The sequence below is a fragment of the Lissotriton helveticus genome, chromosome 1_1 (genome assembly GCF_964261635.1).
Source record: "Lissotriton helveticus chromosome 1_1, aLisHel1.1, whole genome shotgun sequence".
NCBI lineage: Eukaryota > Metazoa > Chordata > Amphibia > Caudata > Salamandridae > Lissotriton > Lissotriton helveticus.
The window spans coordinates 492,783,597-492,806,322 of NC_136057.1; the positions used below are offsets into that span (position 1 = coordinate 492,783,597).

The 22,726-nt window shown below is 44.1% G+C and overlaps 1 protein-coding gene across 1 annotated transcript in view; it reads right to left on the minus strand.

The window, feature by feature from the left end:
- Window positions 1-22,726, minus strand: part of LOC144769926 (dihydrofolate reductase-like) — a 145,013-nt gene that overhangs the window by 82,426 nt on the left and 39,861 nt on the right. Inside the window, exon 4 of the mRNA XM_078654121.1 lies at window positions 15,568-15,673. Coding sequence (XP_078510247.1) covers window positions 15,568-15,673 — 106 coding nt within the window. The remainder of the gene's footprint in view (window positions 1-15,567; window positions 15,674-22,726) is intronic.

Genomic DNA, 22,726 nt, shown 5'->3' on the forward strand with positions numbered 1-22,726 from the left:
TGATGGCTCTATAACATAGCAAATCCGTAACATCCCACAGCATCCCCCCTCCTGTGTGACAGGTAAGTCGTGTCTTCCCCGCAGAGGTGCCAAGGGTGAGTATAGTAAAGGGCTCTGGAGCCTCTGCGCCAAGTCCCGCCAGGCCAGAGTGGTGCATTGAACAGTAGTGGATGCTAAGTGTCTGGGGACTGTGGGGGTGCTCAAATATGCCGAGCAAGCTGTGGGAGCCATGTGTCCATCTTCCACTGCCAGATGAGGCATATATGGGGGGTGTATCCAGTAGGCCGCAAAGTGAGCCTGAGTGCAAATGAAGTAAAGTTCAATATCAGGGACTACAAAGACTCCGGCGTCAAAGGGACGTGTGAGGACTTCCCACGCCAGTCAGGGCTGCTTTCTACCCCATATCAATCTGATCATCTGTGTTTTAATACTGTTAAAAAAAATGACAGCTCGGAGTGTAAGGTATGTTAGTGAACAGGTAGAGTAGCTTCGGTAAGATTACCATCTTGATCAAAGACACTCTAGCGGCCATAGATAGGGGCATTGTAATCCATCTGGTTATTTTATCCGTCAATTGGTCCAGTATGCGGCCATAGTTGTCCCGCATCAGTTCCTCCCGGCAGCGGGAGATGTAATTGCCCAGATACGTGACCGAGTCCCCGCACCAGGCGAGCGGATAGTCGGGCTCGAAAGGCAAGGTAGAATCAGTTAGGGCGAACATTTGGGACTTCCCCCAATTCACATTTATTCCGGACAGTCTACCGAATAGTATCATTACTCGGAGGATTGGATTAAGGCTGGCGTCGGGGTCTCTCAGATATAAGGTCAAATCATCTGCGTATAACAATATTAAAATGTGTCTCTTTGGGTAGACCAGGGCATACTCCCGGTGGTGTTGTCTGATTTTGGCCGCCAATGGTTCTATTGCTATAGCAAATAGAAGAGGTGACAGGGGGCACACCTGTCGGGTACCCCCAGTTATTGTGAAGGCGGTCGATTGCACCCCGTTAATCAGGACCCTTGCCTGCAGTCCCGAGTACAGCAGGTTAATTCAGGCCAGAAAGGGTGGGGACCCCATTCGCTGCAGTACGAAGGCAAGATAATCTCATTTCAGAGAGTCAAACGCCTTAGTGGCATCTAGGAATATCGCTGCAGCGTATGTCTCAGGGTCTACGTCTTGGAGTAGCGCGAACAGTGTGCGCAGGTTGCAGGAGGTGCCTCTAATGGGTACAAAGCCTGACTGGCCCGGGAGAACCAATGCAATCATCAGGTGGCTAATGCAGTTGGCAATTAATTTAGCTAGGATTTTTGCATCCACATTTATTAGTGAGAGGGGCCTGTACGAGTCGCAATACGTGGCTGATTTGCCTGGCTTGGGTATGGAGATGATGTGTGCTTCACGCTTAGAGGGGGGCAGGATCCCGGACTCCCTAGCTTCTTCGAGCACGTTACGCAAAACTAGGATGAGCAGGTGATGAAAGTTTTTGTAGAATTCCGCCGGGAGGCCATCCGGCCCCAGCGCTTTGCCAGATGGTAACTGCATTATAGCTGTCACCATCTCCTCATCCTCATGATGCCACAGAAGAAATGCCCGTTGGCCATCTCCCAGCCATGCAATTGCTGTGTCCTCAAAAAAGGAGTCAAACTCAGCAGATTGATCTCTCTGGGTTTTATACAGATATTTATAAAATCTGCGGAAGGTTGCCACAATGTCTGCGGTATTCCTGTGCAGCTGGCCATCCTCGTCTTCAAATTCAAGGACTGTAGTTGAGAACCGCGGAGGGCGGATTAGGGATGCCAATGCCTTTCCTGGGCTATCTCCCTCCCCTTATTGGCGTGCCCTGTAATACTTTCCCCTGAATTTGCACTCGCTTTCAGCTGTTTCTTGGTACTCATTTAGTGTGCTCCGGAGCTGATCCTGCAGCTCAGGTGTTGGGGCTGTCTGTAAGTTAGTCTCAATATGTTTGAGGTCAGCCTCTAGCTGGCGCAGCCTGGCCCTGATGTCTCTCAAGACTCCCCCACTTTTGGCGATGCACAGACCGCGGATGGTTACTTTAAAAGCCTCCCAAATTGTGGAGTAGTGCGTCACCGAGTTTTTATTGCACGGGAAGAAGTCTGTGATCTCCTGTTCAAGCTCTTGTTTAAAGACTGGGAGGGCACCAGACCACAATCCGTGGCTCTCGTAGCCTCTTCCGTTAAACCACAATAGGCCTTTGGCAAGCGCAAGTGGTAAGATATCCATCATGCTCAGTACCAAACGGAAAGCAGCTTTGGTGAAGTACGCTCTCCGACTGCAGCAATATTTGTGAGTGTATACGGGTGGATTCCCGTCGCGCTTGAGATTAATGTATTATTTTGATTTTAAACAAGAAAGCTTATGTGAAAACCGACGGGCAGAGTCCCACAGTGCACAAATTAAGTATCAAAGAAGTTAAAAATTAAATTGGGCTTACCCGAGCATGCTGATCACTTGAGGTGTACTGCTTCAATTCCCAATTGTCCCCCAGGCCACCGTAGGAGCGTCTGCTGATGCAACAGTGTAGTGTATTGCATTCTTGTTTACTGATGTTCTGATGTCATTATGAGAATGTATTGGGGATAATTACAATCCTTGTTTACTGATGTCATGATAAGAATGTATTGGTGAGAATGTATTCATTTGATTGTTGGGAGCTTTCAGCAGTCTGGAGTTCGATGGGCTATGACAGTTGCTGATCGGACTTCGGACTGGTGAGGCGCTCCTTCTGTGGTTGTTACCGATGGATTAAACTTCCAGTTTAACCTATTACGTCTCTTCTGGATTCTTTATGACCATATGGTCATTTCTACATATTGGCGACGATCGGGATTTGTTACAACCACCGACCCACGCATCTGATGGGATTTTAACTCTGCCACGTAACGGAAAAGACTTTTACTCTTTTCTTTTCTTCAAATTTCTGTAAGTACTGTGGCGAGTTCGTTTTTATTGGAATGAATACTTGAGAAGTTAAAATTAAGAACCAAGACTGAACGAGTTACCTGAGTTTGACTTTTGAAAGACTTGCTTTGACTTTGCGTTTTGGGTGTAAATTAATTTAAACCCTCACAAATTCATGCGGTGTGGTGCGGAAGACTTTCTGTGACTTTTGTGATGTTGAGTCAGCGCAATACTCTTCTTCAAGTCAGCGCAATACTCTACTTCAAGTCAACGCAATGTACTGGTGTCTTTAACGGAAACTGGCACGCACCTGCATTTTATAAACAAGCATCTCCAGAACGATTCTTTGGAACTTTCTTCTCGAGCTTGTGTTCTCTGTGGGACTGTGACGTCTTGAGATGCATTGCGGGAGTAGCTGCGTGTGACGTCTGACGTTTCACGTTTCACGGCGGCCATCTTTGTAAAACTTGGAAACTGACCGCTAGGAATTCGCTGGGTTTCGTTTTCCTCACGTTTCATCAGTTATTCGCCAGATCTTCAGAACTCCTACAAGACTTATACAAGGCTTATTTTATGCTTTCTAAAGCATCGTAACGGATTATTTGAACTCTGTTTTATTAAAATCCTGTCCCTTTCTCTACGGTCTCGGTTAGTGGCCACGGAAATCCACGGAAATCTTCGTTTCTTCGTGTAGATCTACTGAATGCTTCGGAACCTCCAGCCCTTCGTGCGATAACAACACCGGTGATTCGCACACCTTTCCTCTGGAATTGTATTTAATCTGTGTTTATTTATTTATTTAATTATTTTATTTTTTCATATTTGTGGTAGCATTTTTCAAGTGTCAAAGTATTTAGTCACAAATCGGATTTGTTCGCATTTTCTTTAAGAAATGTCTTCTGCTAAAGAGGTCACTCAACCCCCTCCTTTTTTTAGATAAACCTGGCAAGCCCATATTATTATGGTCTGAATGGTTTGGTCTATTTGAGAACCATATTGTAGCCATTGATGCTACCGATTATGCTCCTCCTCGCAAATTTGCGTTATTGTTTGGCAGTTTAGGTTTGGCTGCCCAACGCATCTTTAATAGTCTTGTACCTATTCCTCCTCCTTCTGGCCAGTCAGGTGATAGACAGTGGAATGTGTATGTGGAAGCCGTTGCCAGACTTAAAACATTATGTTGGAGAGACACAAATTTTATAAGAGAAAGCAAAAAGATGACGAGAAAATTGATGAATATATTTCTGCTTTGAGGGTCTTAGCTATCACTTGTGATTTTGGTCCTCTGCTCGACAACTATATTCGAGATCAATTTGTTTTTAATTGTGCTTCTCCTAAAGTTAAAGAAAGGATTCTTAGCTGTAAGAATCCCTCTTTATCTGAGGTTATAGATCTTAGCCTTAGCATTGAAAGATCTATAATTTCTACAAAGGCAATGATAGTTGATTCCTCACCTAAAGTGAATTTGGTTTCAGATGAATTAGAGGAGGAGGGTCTATATGCTGTTGGGTCAGCAAACCAAATCAAAATCAATCTAAACATGGTTTCTGTTTCAGATGTGGATCTAAGTTTCACATGGGCAATTTTAAAGGATGCCCAGCTGTTAATAAACGCTGCACAGGTCGTAAGAAAATTGGCCATTTTCAGAAAGTATGTAGGTTTCAGAAGAAGCCTCTTAAGGTTAACTGTGTGGATGTAGATGATTGTTCTGAGTATTTTGACAATCTCTTACTGATGGTGGAAACAGAGAACAATCTAACTTTCATCAGGGGCCCTTTATGTGATGCTTCTATTGATGATATTAAGGTTCACAGACCACGGATGGTTACGTTAAAAGCCTCCCAAATTGTGGAGTAGTGCGTCACCGACTTTTTATTGCGCGGAAAGAAGTCTGTGATCTCCTGTTCAAGCTCTTGTTTAAAGACTGGGTCAAGCAGGGAGAGTGGATTCAGGCGCCAGTTCGAGAATGGGCAGAGTAAGAGTGAAAAGCACTTGGGAGTGATCGGAGTAAGTGCGGGGGAGATGGAGAGCATGTGTCAGCCACGGTATGAGCCCTTTAGTGATAAGCCATGTATCTATTCTGGACCAGGAGGCATGGGTTCTGGTGAAGCAGGTACCCTCCCTCCGCATCGGGTGCATATGTCGCCACGCATCTACGAGCTCATTATCAGCAGCAATCAGTTTTAAAGTGGATTGGGAGTTGGAGTAATGATGTGGCTGTGGGTGTGAGAGGTCTAGAGCAGCAACAATTGTGACATTAAGATCCCCCATATCAAGTGTATGGAACCTATTTCCATGATTTTGCCCTAGAGTACCCAGAAAAATTCTGGGTCATCGGAGTTGGGACCATAGCAAGAGACAAATGTGAAGGACTGTGTGGCTAATCTGCCCCAGATTATGGAGTATCGACCCTGCTTAACCACCATGGACCCTAAAGGAGTGTAGGGGAGGGTTTTCCTCACGAGGATACACGTGCCTCGGGCATATGATGAGTAAGAAGAAAAGCTGTTATAGCTGGCCCAGCGAGAGGCAAATGTAGGGGTAACACTAGGATTGAAGTGTGTCTCCTGCAACATCACGCAATGTACATTATGGCGATCTAGGTAAGCTAATATGTGTCTGCGCTTGCAAGGGTAGCCCAGGCCTCGCACGTTCCATGTGAGGAACTGGTATGTAGGAAGGCTCGGGGGTCACTCATGGCGGCAGTCGTAGGAACATATGTTCATCAACGATGTGTGTCGAACAGCAGTCGTATAGCGGATTAGCAATTAGGAGCAGATGACCAGTGTCTTGTGGCGAGTCGTGAAACTGTACGTCTCTGTGGCAAGTGTTTAACATAACCCCTCCCACACCAGCATCTCAAATCTACCGTGGCCCCCAACCCTCCCCCTCCCCTCTCTTCTGTGTCCCAAGAATAACATAACTTCAGTCAAAACAGTAAAGTACGGAAGAAGAAGAAAAAAAAAACCTATCAACCCCAGCTGAAATACAACAACAGTAGTAAGGGTTCACCTGGTGGGTGGATTCCAGAGGGCGACCAGAGTCTCCTCGCAGTAGCGAGGGCGTTCGGGCAACATTGAAGGGTCAGCTCAGGCATGTTTGTATGTTAAGTCTATGGCTTAATAGGTGACCATCACGAGGATATATAAATCCTCCAGGATAATGTCATTACTGGCTTGCAGGTCACAATAGTAGGACAAGAGAACTTATCAAGCCAGTCCTGTCAGGGGCATAACATTCTCAGCAGTGCTGGGCAGAGGGAGAGCCCGCTTCATGGGACAGCGCGGGTCAAACGGTCCAATGTTTTCATCTCAGCTCTCCCCTCTGCGCCCAGTGTCCATAGCAAATTAGGCACCCCTCCGACATTGCTTCATTCTATGTCGGAGGCGCCGCCATGCTCATCCGGGGGAGGGGAGGAGAGGTACGAGCCGTCGGTTGTTTGGGCAAAGTCTTGAGGGAGTTCTGTGCTTGCTGTGGGGTGTTGAAGAAAACCTGTTTCCCCAAATGCGTGATTTTATGACTTGCAGGGAAGAGCATAGTGTAGGGCAGATTGAGCAGCTGCAGTTTCTTTTTTACAGGGAGAAACTTCCGCCTTTGTTCCTGCACCGCCATGGTAAAATCGGGGTAGAGAGAGATGTCCATACCTTCGAAGCGGAGCTGCCCATGTTCTCTAGAAAGGTCGAGGGCATTGTCACGGTCTCGGTAATTTAGAATCCTAGCTATGATCGGCCGGGGAGTGGCACCCGGGACAGGTCGGGCAGAAAGTGAATGGTGCGCCCGCTCCACCACCAAGACCGGCGAGAAGGCCTCCCTTCCAAACAGCGTTATGAGGAAACGCTCAACATAGTCCTCCATTCGTCCTGTAGATGTTAACTCAGGTACGCGAAGAATTCAGGGATTATTGTGGCGAGAGCGGGATTCCAAATCCTCATTCTTGGCTGCTATTACCTTGAGGACCCTCTCCATCTCTGATGTTTGAGACGTAGTGGCAGTAGGGGTGCCTTCTAAGTCCGTAATGCGGCGCTCTGCCTCCATCAGACGGTCTTCATGCTTGTCAACCCTATGCGTGACTCCATCCAGCCTTGCATTCATGGAGTCCATCTTTGACTCGATGGAGGTCAAGCTGGATTGCATGATGAGTAGGAGTTCTTTTAAATCTGCAGTGAAGGGGGGTTGGGGTTCCACGTGATCGGCCTCCTGGTCCGTTTGTGAAAAGGTGGCCTTTCGCGCTTCAAAAGTCAGCTTCGGTTGGCGTCCATCCGGCTTCCCATCGTTGAGAGTTGGCTCGTGTGGGATAATACCTGAGCAAAAGGGAGAGGATCCCTTACCGATCGCTGAATCAATCAGCCTCGTGCCACTTCTAGGGCATTGTGCGTGGAGTTACTCGATGTGGCATTACGGGTCAAGGGTGGTCCTACGGGCCTGGAGCAGTCGGATGACACATTGTAATGACAGGTCCCGCCCCAGTGAGAGCCCCTCCGTGGCAAGGCTCAGTTCCAGAATGCAGCAGTTATGTGCTCCCAAATTCTGTGTTTTTCAGCTAGGCCTGCAGCTCTTCCAAAGTACCTGGCTGTCTCCCAGCAGGGAGGAGAGGGGGCGACATCAGGAAGCCCATGGGCCCACAGCAGTGTCTATGTAGGCCCGGGTTGTGTAGTGTAGCGTTGGGGAGCGATTCACTCAGGCAGGCATATCCATGTTTTTAGTGGCCCTGCACGACCCTAACAGCCCCTCAGAGAACAGGTTGATTGTGGGGGTGACAGTGGGGGCCAGGCCTCCTCTCGTGGCAGGCTGCTCCGCCACCGCTATGGCCCTCAGCACCGCCGCGGCAGGCCAGGCGCGGGCCTCTTAGTCCATGGTGGTTCAAAGCGAATTCCCCTTCGGCGCTGGCGCAGCAATGCAGGTGGAAGCCCCCGGCAGTACGGATTGATGGCAGGGGTCAGGTATGCTCAGCAAGGGTCCAGTAGATCTTTGTACTCCGCCGCCGCAAGGCCCAGCAGAAGCCAGCCGGCTATCTAGACAGCTCCCAAGGCCGTGGGGGGGGAGGGTCGCAGCGGGCCTCCACGTGTGCAGTTTCAATTCTGCCGGGTTGTTTTCTCCCCGCATTAGTTTCGGGCAATCTTCCGGCCCGGACCCGCCAGTCAGCGAAGGGCAAATCGGGGGGCCGCCGCACTATCTGTTCTCTCCACAAGGCAGCAGCGGGCCCCTTGTTGGGGCCTCTCGTGCAGCGTCCGCAGCTCACCGTGATGCTGTCGCAGGCCGCGGGAAGGTGGCCCCCGCTGAGTATGGTCAGTGGTCGGCAGCGTTACCCGCCCTCCGTTGTGTCCAGAGCCTCCCCCGCAGCAGACGAGCACAGCGCACATCCTTCCTCCGCTAGTAGTCGGCTGCGGCCGCCGACATCTTGCCGGCCACAGCTCCGGGGCCGGGTGGCGGATTTCCAGGTTCCTGCGGCCAATACACTGCCACTTTTGGTCCCAGCACAGTGCCATGCCGTCTACACAGCCATATCAGTGCACTACAGCTGTTTTCTGTGAGAGATGACCAGGATTACAGGCGGATGGCGGCCTGAACAGCAGGAGCCTCACGCAAGTGCAGCCATCTTGCTTGGCGCCCTCTAGCGCACCCCACTCAGAATGTAGTATCTGTTTGAATCTTTTGAGGAGCAAAATCATCAAAACAATCTAGCCCTATAAATTGGTTTACAAAACCTTGCAGCTCCTCTTGAGAGGTTCATTCAGTTTTCCCGATCCTTAACAGAAAAAATGCTCTTAACTGAATTTTATGGCAAGGCAGGGACACCAATATTATGCATTTCTCTTTAATTGCCAACTCACAGCACTAACTACATAACAATGAAAATAACTTTGAACAGTAATCTTTAACATTCTAATGTCTATTTAACCCTATGTGTAGCTGCCTTCTTCCTTATTTGTTGCTGCTCACAGCTAAGATAAGTTCACATTTTACTCCTGCTCATTTATAGTGTGTAGGACACTGTAATTGTTGTGAGCATGTTTGCTAGTAACCCTGATTAAGGACTGGTTTGCCTGATTGTTATACGTAGGCTGAATAATGCTTATTTAATAAGGTCTTTCAAAATGTTTGTTCCCATCCAGCTCGTAGTGCAATGACTGGGAGCTTTGATGTATTCAAAACTAGTGTCGACTCACGTGGCCCCAGGGGTCAGGCACATTGCTTAAAGTTTTTCCCTTCGTTTTAAAGCATTTTTGAGTGCACAGTCATGATTTGACCTGTGCGCTTGAGCGATGTAGGAGGGCACCAGACCACAATCCGTGGCTCTCGAAGCCTCTTCCGTTAAACCACAATAGGCCTTTGGCAAGCGCAAGTGGTAAGATATCCATCATGCTCAGTACCAAACGGAAAGCAGCTTTGGTGAAGTACGCTCTCCGACTGCAGCAATATTTGTGAGTGCATACGGGTGGATTCCCGTCGCGCTCGAGATTAATGTATTATTTTGATTTTAAACAAGAAAGCTTATGTGAAAACCGGCGGGCAGAGTCCCACAGTGCACAAATTAAGTATCAAAGAAGTTAAAAATTAAATTGGGCTTACCCGAGCATGCTGATCACTTGAGGTGTACTGCTTCAATTCCCAATTGTCCCCCAGGCCACCGTAGGAGCGTCTGCTGATGCAACAGTGTAGTGTATTGCATTCTTGTTTACTGATGTTCTGATGTCATTATGAGAATGCATTGGGGATAATTACAATCCTTGTTTACTGATGTCATGATAAGAATGTATTGGTGAGAATGTATTCATTTGATTGTTGGGAGCTTTCAGCAGTCTGGAGTTCGATGGGCTATGACAGTTGCTGATCGGACTTCGGACTGGTGAGGCGCTCCTTCTGTGGTTGTTACCGATGGATTAAACTTCCAGTTTAACCTATTACGTCTCTTCTGGATTCTTTATGACCATATGGTCATTTCTACAAACAGCCATTTTATGTTGGCTCCACCTAGGGATTTTAACTGCAGAACGGAAAATCGTCTTTTGAGAATAAAAGGGGGCTGGGAAACTGTTTTTTCCAGTCAGCTTGCTGTGAGGTCAAAAGTGAAGGCAGGTGTTTGGTGATTCACTCGAATTCCTGTTGAAAGAAAGAGGTATTTTTTGACAGGGAACCTAATATTATAGTTCACTAGAGGTTATTGTTTCTACTTATAAGGAATATGGAGCAAAGTGGGACAATTGATGGTAATGTGGAGGTGAGAGTCCAGGAATGTGTTGAAAAGGCAGTCTCTGCCTTGACATCTCAAATGGGAAAAAACCTGGATGATTGTATTGACAAGTTGGAAGGAAGATTAGGCAAAAGAGTAGATGAGAGGCAGTTTAAGGAGGTAGTAGGTGATACCACGGCGAATGGAAGTAGTAAAAAAGCTACCCGGAAAAGTAAACATCTAGGTAATGAAAAAGCCACAAAAGGAAATGGGGCCTTTATTCAGAAAAGCAATTGTAAGTCGACTCGTAAGGAGTTGAGTGACAAGGCTGTAAAGGCCAATAAAGGGGATCACAGAGCAATTGCCGGTGAAGATCCTCCAACAGTGGGGATATCGTGATTTCATGCTCTTCAGATTTTGACTCCTCGGAGGAGGAAGAGGAAGAGAGCTAAAAAGGAGAGGAAAGAGAAAGATAATTTGGCCCAGGTTAAAGACCCCTTGGGTGATCTCATTTTTGGCTGTAACACAATCCAGCACCACCTCTCTCCTCAAGGGGCCCCAACCAAACATGTTGCACAATATGTTGAATATAGGATAAGGAAAGAGATGCCTGACGAAGTGTCCAATAAGGTGGCTTACACACCCGAACTGGATGCAAAGATGCTTGTCTTTTTAAATAGGTTGGGCAGAGACCCAAGAAGGGAGCTCAATAAGGGGCAGAAGGAGTGTCGGGACTGCCTTCTAGACGTTTGGATTTTTGATTTATATGAAGAGGCTTTTACTGTTCTAGAACTAAGGCAGTGGGTGCAAAGAGCAGTATGCTTGTTAGGGAATTCAAACGCATCCCTGTGTATTGAACATGGAAGGAGCCTACTCATGAAGATAGACCTGACACTAGTCAAGGTAGCAGGAAAAGAGTCGTGTCAGGAGGCAAATGGCCTCCCCATTGGATAGGACTTTGTTAGGTAGATGGCTCGGTACGCAGGAACCTTTAGCTCAATCCAAAAGGTCCAAAAGGCCATCAGGATGGTTTTGGACCAGCCGAGAGAATTATGGGTCGATTTCCCTGCCTAGGCATTGGAATCTCACGGAGCTCTTATTCAGGTGGGTACAGACACGGAAGCTTTCAATCAGATATACCCAGTTTCTACCCGCAGAGGGGAAGAGGACGGTTTAGAGGAGAAAGAAGATCAAGACATCAAGGTATGTTTGGCAAACATCCCTTTGTCTTTTCAGGAAAAATTGGGTGGCTGACTCGCCCATTTTTTAGACAGACGGAAAGAGAGAACTTCCAATCCTGGGTGTTACAAACTGTCAGTGATTATCAAATAGACTTTGTAGAAAACTCTATCCAGGTAAGACGACCAACCCCTTTAAGATTTGCAAAAGAGGAAGAAAATCTGGTAGACCAAGAGGTTCAGGAGTTGGTAAAGAATGGGGCCATAGAAAAAGCTTACAATGTCTCTGCAGGTTTTGTAAGCAATCTGTTCCTCATCAAGAAAAAGAACAAGAGCATGAGACCAGTGGTAAATTTAAAGGACTTGAACGAGTGGGTAGAGTACAATTACTTCAAAATGGAAGGTATTCATATGTTGATGGACCTTTTGAGGAGAGGGGATTGGTTAACCCGTCTAGACCTAAAAGATGTATACTTCACAATTCCAGTCTGTCGCGAACAGAGGGACCTTTTGAGATTTGAATAGCAGGGAATCATGTGGAGATTCAAAAGCCTTCCCTTCAGTTTAACATCAGCTCCATGGTGCTTTACCAAGCCAATGAGACCAATAGTGGTGTGATTGTGTACAAGATGGGTAAGGCTCATTATTCATTTAGATGATATCCTGACTATGTTGCAGAGCAAGGAATTGGCTCAAGAACATACTATGATGGCAGTTCAAGTAATAGAGGATTTGGGTTTTGCAGTAAACAGAAAGAAGTCATGTTTGGAACCCAGTCAGGAGACTGTACTTTTAGGTTTTCAGATTTGGACTTTGGATGGTGTGTAGAAGTTGCCGATGGAAAAAGTGAGGACAATTCGCAAGAAAGTTTGGAGATTGTTAGTAAGTGAATGGATAACCTTGAGACAGATAGCGAGGATTCTAGGCCTCCTTTCAGCATCTATAGAGGTGGTCTTTCTGGCTCCCTTACATTTTTCGAGCTCTTCAGAGGTTAAAATTGTATTTGCACAATGGGGTAAGATATTCACACAAAGTCCAGACAAATTCGGAAACAAAAGAATAATTAAGGTGGAGGTTGGAGAATCTGGAAACTTGGAATGGAAGGGCAATTTTCGGGTCAAGCCCAGATATAGTGATAGATTTGGATGCCAGCCTTCAAGGATGGGGAGCAAAATGTGGCTCTTTGACGTAGGCCAGGAAAGGGAACTGCATATTAACTACCTGGTGTTGTTGGCAGGTTAATTTGCAGTGAAGAGCTTTCTCGGGGATCAGGTGAGATGCTGTGTACTTTTGAGGATGGAAAACATTTCAGCAGTAAGATATGTGAGCAAACTGGCGGGCCCTCATTCAAAAGCTTTGCCAGACTTGGCAAAGGAGTTTTGGCATATTTACCTGAGCAGAAATATTATGATTCAGGCACAGTACCTACCAGGGTTAAGCATTACTATAGCAGATTGGAACTCAAGGCAGCTGAAGGATTTCAGAGATTGGAGATTGAACAGTGAAGAGTTCAAATCGATGAACAAACAAATAGGGTCCACTTGTGGTTGACCAGTTTGCAAACAGAGTGAAGGCTCAGATTCCCAGATTTTACAGTTGGAGACTAAACGCAGGGGTGGATGCGACAGATACTTTTCTGTGCAGTTATGTGTTTCCTCCTTTTGCTTTGATTCAGAAAGAGTTACTGAAAGTGAAAAGAGAGAAGGCAGAAATAGTTTTAATACCCCCTTTTGGACACCTCAAGTATGGAATCCAGATGTTATGGAGATGTTTATTGCCGACCCAGTACTTTTTAAGAATACCCCAGAATTGTTGACAAATGCATCAGGGAATTATCACAAATTGGTTATTCAGGGACACTTAAGGTTGATAGCTTGGCGATCCTGGCAGGTGTCAGGGTTATCATTGCTTCATAACTTAATAAGGAATCATGGGCTCCAGGGACTTCAAAGGTGTACAGGATGGTCCGGAGGAGATGGGCTCTTTGATGTGCTTCGAGGAGTTTGCATCCCGTATCAGCACCTTCTGTTGGAGGTGGTGAATTATCTTACAGACATTTTCCTTGAAGGATTGTCCTACAGTTCTGTTAACATTGGCAGGTGGGAAATTTCAGTAGGACATGAGTTGATACATAGGTTGCCTGTAGGTCAACATGATGTGGTAAGGAGACTGTTGAGAAATGTAAGAATTAAGGTCCCACCGTGAGCAAAGTATTTGTCTTTGTGGGATTTGGATCTTGTACTAAAAGAATTAGCAAGTTGTACAGAAATGAATTTATGGGCCTAAGAGAACTTTCCTTAAAGTTGGTTATGTTGCTATGCCTAGTTTTCTTTTAGAAGTAAGGGCAAAATACATTTCAGGGTGAAGGTTCTTTCCAGAAGGGGTGTGCTTTTATATCACTAAGAGAACGAAAACGATGTCTAGAACAATATTTTATCCCAATTTAGATTAATGTAGGAAGTTGTTTGTGGTGAGATGTTTGCGTGATTATGAAAGGAGAATGGAGAGTTTGAGATGCAATACAGGTTCACAATTGATAATTTTTCTCCGAAGCCCTCATAAGGCTTTGTCCTGTCATACTTTGGCTTGTTGGGTCAAGGAGGTCATGAGACAAGCATGGATAGATTTGCCTAAGTTTGGAGATCATTCTACTAGAGGGGCTATGGCTTCTAAAGCCTTTTTATTGGGAGAAGGATTACCTTGGCATTTTAGCTGCAGCTGATTGGTCATTGAATTTAGTATTCAAGAAGTTCTATTTTAAGCCTGTGGATTGTCAAGTGAGGAATATTATGGCAAGGCTTCCGACTTGCATAATATTGGCCCTGTGCCTTGTCATAAAATTCAGATTTTCCACAGCTGGGATGGATAGAAAAACATGATTTTATTAAAGACACTTAGACTGATATCATCCCTCCCTTTTGATTCCCTCCCAATAATATGTTTTTATGGCTCTTTTCAGGAGGAGATTACATGAAATAATGTGAACAGGAAAAGATTTTGTTCAAGTTGACATTCTAAGGATTGATTTATTTAATACTTTTCTACCCAATACAAACTGCCAAGGATCTTTGCAGTAAAAGAAGGAAGATGGCTGCCACAAAAAGGATTAAGGAGACATTTGAATGTTAAAGATTACTAATGTAAGTTATTTTCATTGTTATGTAGTCGCTGCTGTGAATTGGCAATTAAAGAGGCATGCATAAGGTGGAGAAGTGTGGCTCACTGGTTAGAGGAGGCAGACTTGGAAGCAGAGGTCAGCCCGGGACCAGGGTTCAATTCCCGGCTTGGCGGGGTCTTGAGTCCTAAAATGTCCATGGACTCGACAATTCTCGCTCCGGTGCCTACTCGATTCACGGGTTCACACTCTGCGACTCTGGGCAATAGCTTGCTTAATCTCCACAACGGCCCCTCGCGGCGGGATGCCTGGCTTTCACCTTGCGGATACCCTGCCGGGGTTATCTCACAGGGGAATACCAGGACGGGTTCCCTAAGCAAGCGCTTAGAAACCGCTTGGTGATTTGCGCTATATAAATTCCTGTACATTTACATAATATCAGCTTCCGTGTCTTTAATAAAATCATGATTTTCTACCCATCCCAGCCGTGGAAAATCTGAATTATTGTTTCATCAGAAAAAGTTTTTTATTATGGAGTACTGCTAAGAGAACACTGCAGACCTTCTTGCCGGGCTGATATTTATCATAGTATTGTGCAACACTACAGTCAGATTTATCAAGCCGTGCAAGGCAATCTTGTGTGGCCCTGCCAGCCGGCTTGGACCATCTGGACTAATGCAAGGCAGCCCAAATCGCTGACTTGCGTTACTCTGTGCTGGGGTGACATTCCATGGGTGGAGCGTCGGTGTTCCCACGCATCCACCCATGGATTTTGGCACATTCACAGATTTTCAATTAGCGATAGGCCTGAGAATACGTCAAAATACTACGCCTCTTGTCAAATCTATGGTACTGTTTCAACAAAATAAGTAAAAAAAAACTCTTAACGTTTGCTTGAAAGACAATATATCTCAATCCAATTCGTGAGATCTTTCTCCAGCTAAATATATTTTGCTGATTTTGATGCCCAGAAACGTTTTTTTGTCATCGTCACAGGTTTCACACTCCCCTACTAAAGAACAATGCACAGAATTCTACTTTAGATCCTGTAAGCTATGAAAATGTTTGGACAAATTTCAAGAGCTTTATGCAAAAGGTGCTAGTAGCCCCTACTCAAAACTTAATATGAAAGTTGAACTTGACCAGATAATATAATGTTAATTGTAAATTTCTTAGAACGTACCTTAGAGTTTTGCTCAAAACTACAACTAAACAATTCCTCAAGGGCATATAGTCCCCTTTAAATTGTTCAGAAGTCTTTCGGCCCCAAATGACCAGATTTTTCTTTCCTGAAAAGCACAAAATAAAACGTTCATTGTTGTGACAACATAAACAATCTTAATTGTTAATACAATCTTGGGTTTTGTAAAGTCACATGCACTATAGATTCAAAGAGTGGACTGTTTCATTTTACAATTACACACTACAGAGACATTGCTCGTTCTCTTTGACATGGTCTTGGAATGGCATGAGTTGCCCAAATAATTTCCTATAATTAAATACAAACTATATTAATATATAACTGATAGTATATCACAAAGATAATTATGTATTCATAATTATTCGGAGTGTTGCTCAAAACATTAGATCTTTATTTAGTAATCAACTTGTTTCCCAGCAACAGTGAACTAAGACAATCAGATTCCAGTAGAAATGTTATTTTTCTCAGTTTTGTAGATTGCCAATTTCAAATCTGATATCCCAACGACAGCCTATATCGGATAAAAGTCAGAATATACATATTTTAGGTGGGATAAAAAATGGATGCTAATAAATGTATTATTTAGGAAATCATATTACAATATTTTGGGCTTGTGATCCAAACACATTCGCAAATAAGGATGTGAAATTTGCACACTTGGGGCCAGATGTAAGAAGCTTTGTTCTGCTCACAAAAGGCCTATTTGTGACCAGAAAGAAGCATTTTCTGATGTACCAAACCTTTTTTGTGATTTGGTAACCTATTACGAATCTAAATATGGGTTTGTGAGTCGGTGTTTGGAAGGGGGAGAGTTTAGGGCATCCCTTCCTCATACTGAATCGCAGTGGAATGCAGGGATTTTTTTAGACCGAAATGCGGATGCAAAATATTTGCATTTTACCACTAGCTTCAAGTTGGTAGTAACCCTCGGCAAATGGGTAGATGTCCCCAAGGGAACTCTTTACCTTTGTGAATGGTAGTACAAAAAAAAAATTCAGAGCACCACTGCCTGCGCTTAAAAAATTCAAAGAAAACTTTGCATTTTTCTTATTTAAACGCAAACCATTTTCCTTTACGAAAAACGGACGGCCAAAAAGAAAATTATTCCTTATTTAGCAGCCACCATCCCTGTGATTCTAGTGATTCCCAATAGGTCACAAGTTGTGCCCTACCTCATCAATGTTCATAAGGTAGGTGGATTTGCGACCTACTAGGAATCACTAAAAAAAACTCATGGGGTTTCATACATTAGGAATAGTAATTAACTAATTGTGATTCAAGGAAAATTGCAATTAGGTAATCGCTATTTTCATTACTTATACATGTGGCCATAAGGGGTCTATTTACTAAGATTGTACACCATATTTGCGTCACAATAGTGAAGCAAAATCTTTTTACCTATTTACTCTCCAGCGCAAAACTTGTTTAGCACTGGAAAATCACTTAAAAGTAAATCAAAGCAGACCGCAGCGCTGCTTTGCATTACTTTGCACCAAGGGGGCATTACCATGCAATCGCCCAAGCTTTCTGATGCTAAGCCCTGTTTCCTTAATAAAGTATCATTATAAACATAAAGACCTGTTCATATAAGGCTCCTCTTCTTGAGGTATTCGTATAAGTGGAGGCAGGGATTCTCTCACTCTTTTTCTACCACTCCTCACTTTTATTAGAGGTAGTGTCTTACCACTTTACTGCCCACTTTTTCTAAAATAAACCTTTTTGCAACTGACAGTCAAAAGACCACATACCGCCTATATACATAGGGGTGTATCTTAAATAGTGTGCACACCACCAGTTGTGCTTGCTGATTGGTACTGACCAGCTATGCTCATTTTTCTCATCATTGGCCACCATCTTGCCTTCAAGCAAGCTCGATTGGTGGTGCGCACCTGAGGTGCCATCTTGTCCTTTCAAATTTTTTTGTTAAAGGTAACACTTAGATTGATGTAACCTGTGTCTTTCACTCACCTGTTTATTGGAGTAATTCCATACTTTAAACAAGTTTCCTGACTTGGACAAGTCTTGCATTCCAAATTAATCACCCTTGCAGATAGATCTAGTGGAAATCTAGGATCAACCTTATGCTTGGAATAATCCCCGTCCTGATAATGACCCTGGAATTGTCCTATACGAGTGAACGCTGATAGCACGTTATGCACAGACTGCTTCCATAATATAGGAATATTTTTTACTGTCTTATGGTGACATGGTATACTGGTCAAACTTGATTTGCTCAATAATTAAAAGCTCTGAAGAGTTCTTATGAATGAAATCGGTTGGCTACCATGAAAGTGTTGGATTATGCCTTTATGATTATGAAGACATTTATAGAATAAAAACTATGGGGTTCATTTATGAGCCACTGCGCCACTTTAGCGCCACCGGTACGTCACTTTTTGTGACGCACAGGTGGCGTAAAACATGCGCCATGTTGTGTCATATTTACAAAGTGACGTATCTAGGTAGATGTGTCACTTTGTAAACCTCTGCACTACATTTTAACTGCGCCAGGTATAAAGTATGCAGGGTGGGAGTTCTGACGTAAGTAAGCCTCGTAAAAGTGACGCAGGGAAATCTATGAGATTTCACTGCGCCACTTCTAGGACACACATGCATCCATATCTTATGTCTGCTTCACAGCAGGTGTAAGACTGATGCAGGAACATTTGAAACGGGACTACCCCATGTGAAATGACCCATTGCTGAAGTTGCGTCACTTTTGTGGCACACTCCAGCAATGCGTAATTTTTTGCGCCTACAGATACGTCAGAAATACTGACTTATCTGTAACTCCTTGCGACATGATGCGTCATACTGTAAATATGATGCATCAGTGGTGTCGCGAGGAGGGCGCAATGAAAAGTGACGCATTGCTGTTTACACGCAGCGATGCGTCAGTTTTCATAAGTGAGGCCCTATCTTTTCTTTACTTCACATTGGATCCCTGTGTGATTACGATATCAACTTCGGAACCAATTCGTTTGTTGACATTCTTAGGTATGGGACTTACAAGAGTGGGATTGTATTGATATATAGAGTGCTGAATGACACTTTGGTCAGTTCTGAAGCAGACAATATTAATTTTTGTCTCATGTTGGGGGCTGATGGTGGTAGGTTCCTGGTTTCATGCACTCTTGTATGATGCAATGGCAAAAAGACTTTACGGAAATTAAGATGGCTTATCTGACTTTTCTTAATCTGTTAGACTTATACATGCTCCTCTGAATTATTATTAATTTAACTTGGACAGCCATTTGATGTCTATTGCCTTGTTTTTTCTCACATTTCGGGTCTTTTTTGGTTTATTGTCTTTGTCACTTACACCATCTGATCACCTCAGTCACAGAACGTATAGACCTTATGTAGACATAATGTATATACTGTATTCCTTTAACTTTTGCAAACATGGTCTCCTTGAAAATGTTATTGCCAATTTTTGCTATTTGATAGTACTCAACACTATCTCCTAATATATTCTTGAAACTGTTGTGCAATTTAAATGATATATGATTGGACTTTTGTTGTGCTTGCAATAATGAACTGCATACCTTTCATCATGCTTTTTGCTTTATGGTACAGCCACACACTAATCCCATGTTCATGTATCGACTTAGACCAGGGTCTTTTGACAGTGATAGGTTCTGGGCCTATTCCTAAAACAGGAGTAGAGTACCAAGCGCATCTTCATTGCAACAACAGGGGACTATCTGTGTTGTGGGTTTCATATCAAGAAGTCGATGGTGGCAGAGTACCATGGTTGGTAAATTATAGTTGGTTTATAACAAGTACTGAGACTTGATTGTGCTGCGCACTGTGCAATTAGTGACAAACATCATCAATATAAACACTATGCGCAAACGCTTTTTTGTTCATTACTCTTCTCAAAAAGATTTTTTAACTCATAAATCAACATAATTATGCACTTCACTCTGTCAATGACATTTTTACATGAATTCACATCTTGTGCATTGTATACAAATACTCGAAAACAACACTGTATTTAAAAGATCATGCAACAGTCAATTTTATGCCCAATGCATTTTGGGACATAGAAAGTCCCTTCCTCAGGTGAAAATCTGTAAATATAAATTAAAGTAATTCCATTCATTATATTTTATTATTACTTTATCGAATGAATGTTTATATTGATGGTGTTTGTCACTAAGTGCACAGTGCGCAGCACAATCAAGTCCCAGAACTTGTTATAAACCAATTATTTAATACAGCAAGAGTCGACAGCCCTGGCTTTGCTGCAGCACCCTAGAGGAAAAGAAAAAGTAAGGAGTAAAACAGGAGTGCACCCCCTAACACAACAATTATGGTAAATTATAGTGACAGGATTTTACCAATGAGACATGAAGGCACTCTTATAGGCCATTTCATATAAGGTTCCGCTGCTCATGATTAACCTGGAATCCTGAGCATGACATCCCATGAAGACAGACGTCAGGCTTGGAATGTGGCACATAAAAGGGGAACTGAGCTCAACCGTCTCAAAGGAAGAGCATTCAGTATACGCAAGAACAGTATAAAAAGAGGGGAGGCGCGCGACGCGGCAGACAAGATGGCCGCTCCCCCTTGAGCTCCGCGATTTCGGCGGCGCTACTATGACGAAGGACTTGTTTCCAGCTAGCGTTTCTGGGCAGAAACGGCTGTTTTCGGCGTCGGAACTACCCCCTGCTGTTGGGTATGTTTGTAGACTGCCACCTGCATTTTTTGATATAGAAAAATGCGAAAATAATGTCTCATCGAAAACGGCCGCCATTTTGTTTTTTCCTTTTCACTCGTTTTTTTGTGAAATAATTTTCTATGTGGCTTCTGCTCCTTGGATTTGGCCCTTCAACCTTTTTTCCTTCATCTATGGTTGTTTTATGAGGCACTTTTTCCCCTCTTTGTCAAACGCTGATTCCTGACACTATTTTTTACCTCAGACTCTCAATTCTAGTGTCGAGCACCTGCTTCAGGATTTACTTCAGGACTTACTTTGTGACCCGCTTCTCTGTGGTGCCACCCTTCTGCTACTTCTTGTCTCCGACTGCATTTTTCTCCTCTTTGGATGTGTTTTTTCTTGCCTCATTAACACGGCTTGTCACGTGCTTTCTTTGCTGCGCATCAAGCGGAGTCGCCTTTCCTCACACGCTGTGCTGGCTCCCTCCGCACTGCTATGATGGAATCTGCGCACAATCCCAAAGCCTCTACTGCAGCCTCTTCTACACGGAAAGACCCGGCTTCAACTGGCAAACGCCCTAAGAAGGACCCTCCTTCTCCCTCCAAATCTCCATCTCCTGTCACCCTTGAGGATATTATGGAGGAGCTTTGCCTCATTCGTCCTTTTATGGCGGATACTACTACCACATTGCAGAGATTGGACGAGAAGTGGTCCAATTTGGACAAGAGAGTATCGGACGTCGAACAAAAAATTAGCGATGCTCAAGATGTTGCTGCCACAGTACTTGGCCTCACTAAGGATGTTGAACTGCTCAAGAAGACCTCTGAGGATTTGGAAAATCGAAATAGGCGGAATAATCTGCGTATTTATGGTGTTCCAGAGAATTCGGAGGGGTCCGACATCATCCAATTCTTGAAGACCCAGGTCTTACCTATTGTTGGTCTGCCTAAACATGTGGATGTTAATATTCAACGTGCGCACCGTCTTGGCCCCAAGAACTCTTCCTCTTCCTCGAAACCCAGAGGCATCATCGCCTATTTTCTTCTCTACCCTGACCTTATGACTATTCTGCACTCTGCCAAACAGCACAAACAATTATTGTGGTCGGGTCACAAACTTTTTTTCTCTCTGGATGTTTCGAAGCAGACTGCTGCACGTCGCAAGGAATTTTTGGACTTACGACCTACTCTTCGATCCATGAACGCCAGATATGGCCTCATCCATCCTTGTTTCTTCAAGGTTACATACAAGGAAAGGACATTCAACTTCGACGATCCAGCTGATCTTCGGAAATGTATCCACTCTCACAGAGAAGATTCCATGGAGCTTAGCAATTCTTAATTTCTTACTGTTTTTTGGCTCACTGTAATTTGTCTATTGTTCCTTATTCCCATGTCTTATTGTGCCTCCTAGTAAAACTCCTTTGTTTTACTCCCTTATTTCCTAGGTCTCCTCTTCAAGTGTTTTGGTTCCTTGATCTCCCCAATGTACTATGCTGTTGTTCATTTTAGTCGCCCCAGTTCGCTGCCCCTCCTTCATAATTGTTTGGTAAGTCTCCTTCATTTGTTTTATATCGTCGTGTTTGGTCCTTCATTTGATTTGTCTCTTCCCTCATTTTTCCCTTATTTCATGTTATTGTGACCATGCATTGGGCGTCATCTCTCTTTTTTGTGCGGTCGTCTTGTCTTGTTGCTCCCGCTCTCACTCTATTGCTCTTCATTTTAGCTGTTCTGTATGGCTGGAACCCTTTCGGTTTTCGCCATCCTCCTCTTTTCTCACTTTCTCAGGGGAGCTGTGTTCTCCAAATCCTCTTTTCTTCCATTGTCCCTCTCTCCTTTTCTATTTCTTTCCTCATGGCATTTTTTCACGTACTTCTGCTTCTTTTCTCTTTCTCACCTTTTACAGTTTTTTCTCTCTTCATGTATTCGTGGCATTGGCTTATTACCTTACTTTTTGCTTGTCTCTCTCCTTTCAGATTTTTCCTTCCTTCTCAGCCCTAGGCACTTGCTCTACTGCTCTTATCTTTTTTCTCTTTCCTATTTTTATGCTTACCTCTCTTTTTTATTTTTAAATGACTGGTCTCTGAGTTATTTCTTGGAATGTCAAGGGTCTTCGCAACCCGATTAAAAAACAACGGGTTCTATCCCACTTAGCCCGACTGAAATGTCAAGTTGCCTTGTTACAAGAAACTCACCTCTCCCAAAAAGATCTCTCCTCTCTGCGCAAACAATGGGTGGGTGATGTTTTCTGTTACCCCTCAGATTCGGATGGTAGATGGTTATACTTAGATGTTAAGGTTAATGATACCGACTTATCTTTTTGCAATGTTTATGGCCCAAATGGTATTGACCCCACTTTTTGGTCTGATTTTGCCAAACTCCTTTCCTCTCATTCTAGTGTTGATTTGATTGTTGGAGGTGATTGCAACCAATTAATGGACCCCTTTTTGGATCGTAAATCCCAAACCAGATA